At 43.5% G+C, this 6807-nt stretch overlaps 1 protein-coding gene across 31 annotated transcripts in view; it reads left to right on the top strand.

Moving 5' to 3' along the window:
- Window positions 1–766: 766 nt before the first annotated feature.
- The window catches only part of mapk8ip3 (mitogen-activated protein kinase 8 interacting protein 3), a 32945-nt gene continuing 26904 nt past the window's right edge, over window positions 767–6807 (top strand). For 10 of the 31 annotated variants that reach the window (XM_025906893.1, XM_025906884.1, XM_025906874.1 and 7 more), the window contains exons 1-2: window positions 769–1744; window positions 5940–6060. In XM_025906893.1, the coding sequence (XP_025762678.1) occupies window positions 1439–1744; window positions 5940–6060 (427 nt within the window). In that variant the 5' untranslated portion in view covers window positions 769–1438. Of the gene's footprint in view, window positions 1745–5939; window positions 6061–6807 lie in introns of all 31 variants that reach the window. The other 21 variants (XM_025906879.1, XM_025906870.1, XM_025906878.1 and 18 more) reach the window with 6 other exon arrangements.

The raw sequence follows: 6807 nt of genomic DNA, 5'->3' as shown, positions 1-6807 counted from the left end.
CTATAGGCTATAAAGATTTGGAATGAAAATATTTTTTTATTAAAAACAAGATTTTAAAAATGCACAGTTCAGTTGTGGCATAGCTGGCTGTAAGTAGATAGCCAGTGATCACTCCGGCCTCTGCAACTCAGCTGCTTTTAGGCTGCGGCATATAATAGGCTCTGGCCTGCACAGAGACACAAAGTAACACGTTTCATGCCTCTCTCTGCAAAACATGTGGGATACTGCTTGTCCGTGATTTGTGACAGGATCAACCTGATGTTATTTGTGTCCCACTATAACTTTACTGTACTCCAAAATGTCAGGAGTAGTTAGTCATTATAAGAAGTGTTTGTGAACTAAAAATCAAGAATGTGGCATACTGTTTGTCCGTGATTTGGAGAGCCCAGCGTGTGCTCCCGACGCAGGGAAACTAATTCTGTTGGGGAGACCTACCTTGGCACTTGTGCAGGTGAAGCCAAAACCAAGATATGCCTCATCATATTTTCTAGTATTTGGCTTGGAAGGAAGTTAGTTTGGAAACATATTTGGCGATGCTTCATCTTCTGCTTTGCGTTTGTGTGGGAGCCCCGTCAAAAACCTGTCCATTATGCTAGCAGTGTCCAAGCATTACCCCCCTCTGCTCTAACCTATGCAGCTTATTGTGAAATTTTGCAGCCAACATCCGGTTTCGCCTTCCTGACTTGACGCACTGCCTCTGCTTGCTCTATGCAGACGGTGTGACGTCAGCCAGAGTCGGTCAGCTGGCTCCTCCATCTGAGCAGCACAGAGAGCCTCTCCCACAGGGAGACATCACCAAAAAACGCCCGAGTCTGGCCAACAGCATCGGCGGCCTGCCGGAAGAGGAAAAGATATGGATAAAACGAGACTATAGTGGGGGATCGGCCATCGGCGGTGATCGGGAAGACTAACTAGAATATTTATTTACCTATTTATTAATTATTTATTTTCCCTGCCAGCAATGGCTGGGGTCCATGGCTGAGGCTGCTGAGAGGCAGGTGCAATACCATCGACGAAGTCGTTTCGCTCCTCGACATGGACGATCTACAGGCTGGCCCAGTGCCAATCCACAGCGCCCAGGATCTGATGCTTGCTGCCGGAGGACAGTGATAACAGGGCCGCGACTGGAGGCGATAGCCCGTAACTGGCTGGAGGAGCGGGAGGAGGAGGTGGAGGAGGGGGCCTATTCATATCAGTTTATTAGAACCGATATTTTCAGCAGGGGACTCAAGGTTATGCGCACACAACAGTCTGCCGCCGTTCAGTAAACCTGCTGCAAAATGGCATGACTGTTCTCCTTTTTGAAGGCAGACTGTGATTGAATGTGCCCCTTCCCCCGTGCTGAGCGGATTCAAAAGCGGTGACACCCTCGCCTTTTAGGAGGGCCTGAAAAACTGTTGAGAGGAGGCGCAGCTTCATCTGGACCACAGCTGCCAAGATGATGGAGCTGCAGTTAGACGAGGTGGTCTACCAGGACGACTACGGCTCCGGCTCCGTGATGTCGGAGCGGGTGTCGGGCCTGGCAAACAGCATCTACCGGGAGTTCGAGCGGCTGATACACAGCTACGACGAGGAGGTGGTGAAGGAGCTGATGCCGCTTGTGGTGAACGTCCTGGAAAACCTCGACGCGGTGCTGACGGAGAACCAGGAGCACGAGGTGGAGCTGGAGCTGCTGAAGGAGGACAACGAGCAGCTCATCACCCAGTATGAGAGGGAGAAAGCGCTGCGCAAGCAGGCGGAGGAGGTGCGTTAAAAGAGCTCCCCACACAGCACCGCAGGCCCTTCATTATCATCACTTCCAGTCGTCCTGTTCTGTAGGCACATGTGACTCATGTTTAGGCCTGTGACAGGGATTGCTAAACGTATTATTAGTGTCACTGCACTGCAGTCACTCCTAACCACACTGCTTACGTTATTTAAGGATATTTAAATCAGTATAGAGACACCACTGGAAGTTTCTTTTTCTTTTAAAGAGGGTCAACCAGGTAAACAACAGGGACGTTTCCGGGATTTCTGAAATCAGGAGGCCCAGACCAAGGCAGGGGTGCACAGCAGTGTTGAAAACACTGGGCACAATTATCATAATTATCAACTAGGAGTCCTCATGCAGATGGTGTTATTATAAAGGTAAACCATTGTTTTGGTTTAAAACAATGTTTTTGCAACGTGTTAAAGAAGTATTTAGATCCTGTAGGTGAGTAAAAGTTGTAATCCTGAATCCAAATATGGGTTTATGGCAGAATCATAAACATTGCATTACCGGATCATAGTATAATATCTTTATCACTTTAATCTTATGACTGGAGACAATTTTAATCATGTAATCACGTTGCTACAGGGGGTTTTATGAATAATGGTAATAATAATAATACAGATTTTTAGATTCATAGATTTAGATTTTAAAATCTGCTAAATTAGAGTAAATTAAATGGTATGGAGTACAAGTATAATAACTGTACTGAAAATATAGTCAAGTGGAAATAGGAACCAGCAAAACTTCAGTAACGTACTTGAGTAAATGTGCTACACGTAATACGCCATCACTCATTATACTCCAGCCCTCATCTGTACTGTAAGAACTGTCTGAGACAATTATATTTCTGGGGGTGGGCAGTGCCCCCCTTCTGACTTTTGAAGTTAAGCACATGCATCGAGACAAAAGACATCTTACAGTTTTACCCTCGTTGTCTGTTTATCAACATCAGATTAAAGTTTTCTTTATGAAATAAAGTTAAAATCTAACATCGATTCATTCTGTTGCTACAAGTTTTCCAAATATTGCTGTTTAACTTTAAAGTTAAAGTGAATAGCTTTGTTACTATTACAGGTTTTTATTATCACTTTTGTCCTGCCAGTACTGCTGCAACCACCGGTGTAATTACAGCCAGCTAACTGCTAACAGTGCTGCTACCACCATCATCACACATGGAATTTTAAGTGCTCCTTCCTTAAACATTAACACAGCACAGCAGAAGTATATGCAAATATAACAAAAACACAGTATGCAAACACAAAGTGAGGGAGGACATGATAGCAGGACATGCATGAAGATAAAGGCACAGTCGGCGTGACTCTGTGTGGGCGTTTGCACTCGAAAACAGTGAAAGAACAGGAACACAAACAACAAAAAGTGTGTTTCAATACGGGGCTATTAAATTACAGACTGGACTCCACCTGCAGCTACTTTTATCTCCTCTGTTTTTACCTGAGTGGTGTCATAGCAGCAGTGAGATCCTGCAGGCAGGCATCATAAAGCAACTTTAATCCTCCTCCCATCCAAAGAGGCCTCAGAGTATCACTGGCGGCCCTGCTGGTGTCAGCTTAGCTCAGCTTTTAGCTCACTTTGTCATCTGCTCTCCCCAGCGGCGTCTCCTCTGTTAGTTATCTAGTTTGTTTTCACTTTAAGCTGCCTTGTATTAAAGGTTCAGTTTAATATCATTACAGACAGAAAATGCTTATGGTGAAAATAGGATTTTGTAGGGCCAGTACTTGAAAATGAACATGTGCTGCAGGTTAAAGTAGGTGCTAAGCCATCAGTCGTGCCTCTGCAGAAACTGAAAAGGAAAACTGTAACAACAATGCATGCCTTTACATGCTATTTATATGTGTGCCAAAAAAACCAAAACACTGACGTCACAGTATAGGAATCAGATCGTCTTTTTGTGGTCAGCTAGGACTCTTTCCTTGCCTAGATTTTTTTCACCCACATGCAAATCTTTCTTTGCACCTCTGGCACAAGCTGTCTCGAAGACACCGCGTATTTAAGATTTGAAGTTTCGTGCAGGGCTGCCCACACTTTTGCACAAACCTGTACTTGTTTGGTGACATTAGATGACAAATAAACAGACAGTTTTCTCCATCACTGGGGTGCAGAGGGGGATGGGATGATGTGCAAATGGGTAGAAGTCACAGGAAATCAATAGCACACAGAGCTCACTGGGGGAGTCTGGGACTGTAATCTGATTTGTGCTTATGAGAAGCAGAGAGAGAGTGAGAATAACAAAAGCAGAGAGAAAGAAACAGACTGAGGGTTATATGAAGCTACAGCAGAGGCGAGCAAACGCCCAGCCCAGCCCAGGCCAGATCGAAAAGAGTCTAAGGATAATAAGAGGAAAAAGAAGCAAACAGAGTCTGAGGAAAACAATAATGCCTCCTCCTGCAAGACATGGGCAACAACAAGCAGAAAAGGCAGCTCAGATTATAAAGTTATTAGAGCTAACAGCCGAATCTTTTTACTCATGAAGCGTTCGACCGAGATACCCACAAGCACAAATTTAACCATTTTGTAGCATCTCCTGCTAAAAGATCCCATGTTTGTCTCCAACCATCTTTTCCCCATCTCTCTTAATGTGATTTACATACAAAGGATTAACCAGCTAAGTTCCACATGTTATCTTAACCTCTAGATTTTATAATAATTTCAAAGATTTCAGATTGTCCTCTGTATTTTCATGCTGCTGTGACTTCACACCCTCCTCTGATATCACTCAGATATAACTCCTCAGATATCAGTGTGGTCACAGTTGAGCGTGTGACCACACTGCAGTCACACTTAGAGTCAGTTTGTCAGGAAAGCTCATTAGTTTCACTCGTCACGCATCGCAGGATTGCTTAATGAGAATTATTCTGACTGGACCACGCAAACATTCGTTCCTACGCTGTGTCACGTTACCTGTCTGAGTGCTGTTCGCACAGTTTAAAGTTATTTATGAGAATGCACCGCGTTTTTCTTGCTTCTGTAGCCGTGCCTCACTAACACTGCATTTTAATGGAAAGTGATGTGCCTTTACCTGCACGGGTTTGGGAGCCTCGTGCAGATAAAGGCATGGGGAATAGAGGGGTGGACTTGAAGGGCACCTTCCTATTTTGAGGGGGGCAGGACGAAAGATATTGCTGTGTTTTGTTTCAGCGAGAAAAAAGACATCTAGTATGACACAAAGACAGTGTTTTGATGTGTAAACTTGGTCGTTTATCATTGAATCTATAGTGTGTTAAAGCTGTGGATGTTGAGCAGTGACAGGGCTGGAGGTTCACTCTTCCTGCACCATGAGTACAGTGCAAAAACTGCAGCAGCTACAAGAATGCTGCAGCAATCACTCTGCAATTTCTTCAGGAATTTCACGTTCTCCTTCTGCTAAAGCTGCAGGGAGACTACAGCATTAGTGTTGTTTACTCTGCTGTGTGTTTCAGGGTGTGTTTTGCCACATTTTCGGTAATTCATTAAACTTGGTTAAATTCGTTTCAGTGACCTCACCCTGTAGCCGTGGAGATTTTTTATACATATGAAAAACTAGGATCGTCTTACAATGACAAGTGTTGTTCTTGCCGATTCACTCCCTGCAACTAATGCTTTAGGTACAGCATCAGCACTGGTTGTATTTTTCAGAGTGCTGTTGTGTTGCAGTGCTTGCTATTTTGTGTGGCGTGTATCTGCTGCACGTTGGTGTTTCCAAGGTCTGTCTGCAGTCAGAGGATTACCGTATTAAGACTTTGTGGACTTGCAGAAAAAAGGACGTCATTGTGAGCAGCTTTATTTAAAAAAATGAAACAGGCAGCATGGGGGGGAAGTAGGCAGCTCTGTGTTTCTGCATGTATTGTGAGATAAATTTATTATACAGACCTGAAGGAGACAAACTGTGAAATACTTTTACCATAATACTCAGATACTACTGGCACATATAACCACACGGCCATGTAAAGTGAGTTCGGTTTTCATTTTTTGACACGTGCACAAAAGCCCCGATGTATCCTGAAAACACACTGCTGTAAAGCTGATGAACAATTATGTAATTCATAGAAAATATGAAGTAAAATGATATGCTGTTTCCCTTCATATGAATTATAACAAAAATACTAATTTTATATGACCTTTCACTTTTAAAAGAGTCTGTGAATTAATTTCTCGGTCTATTTTTTTTCTCTTGTTTGCCTTTTATCAGAAATTTATTGAATTTGAGGATTCACTGGAGGCCGAGAAGAAGGACCTGCAGATACAGGTGGAGTTTTTGGAGCTACAGGGGAAACAGCTGGAGCTGAAGGCAAAGAACTATTCTGACCAGAGTGAGTGCATAGACGTCACGTCATATGCTGTGCATAGGTGTAGGACACCTGGCCGAAAGGGTGACCCTTATACCGAAGGTTGTACTGCTTTCTGCAGTGTCCTGGGTTTGAGTCCGCCCCAGGCTGTCCTCTGAAGGTCATCGTGCTCCTGCTTATTTTCTCCATTGCCTTCCTATCTACACTACACTGTCCTGTCTAATAGAATATGCTGTACATGTGGCTGCTGAGGCTTGTTCAAAACACTGGAAATAGTGTTTAACAGCTGTGTGTGTGTGTGTGTGTGTGTGTGTGTGTGTGTGTGTGTGTGTGTGTGTGTGTGTAAGAAGGAGGACAGCAGGAGAGATAACACAGAGGCTCTTGAACGATTTCCACTGTAGTTTTGAAGGGAAGGCGGAAAGAGAAGTAGACACGCTCAGGATGTATTTTTAGACTTTGGCTGATTTTGAAATGAAACACAGATTTTCTTTGCTGTACATTATGAATACAGACATTCAGTTAGCTTAGGGATTTATTTATTTGTATGTTTGCGGGGATCCACTGTACCCTTAATGTTTCTTTGTTTCTCCCCCAACGATTACTATATTAAATAGTGCAGCAATTTAAATACAAGCAGGCAAACATACATTTGCAATCATTTCAATTTCATGAGTTTGCACTGTCCTACTATGCGATCTAAAATGATACTTCATGGGAATTTAATTGGTGAAAGGTTATAAAGTGAGCTGGATGTCACGGCTGTTTAAATGT

The sequence above is a fragment of the Oreochromis niloticus genome, linkage group LG4 (assembly GCF_001858045.2).
Source record: "Oreochromis niloticus isolate F11D_XX linkage group LG4, O_niloticus_UMD_NMBU, whole genome shotgun sequence".
Lineage (NCBI taxonomy): Eukaryota > Metazoa > Chordata > Actinopteri > Cichliformes > Cichlidae > Oreochromis > Oreochromis niloticus.
The sequence above is the reverse complement of the archived record's forward strand: the minus strand, read 5'-3'. Positions and strand labels throughout refer to the sequence as shown.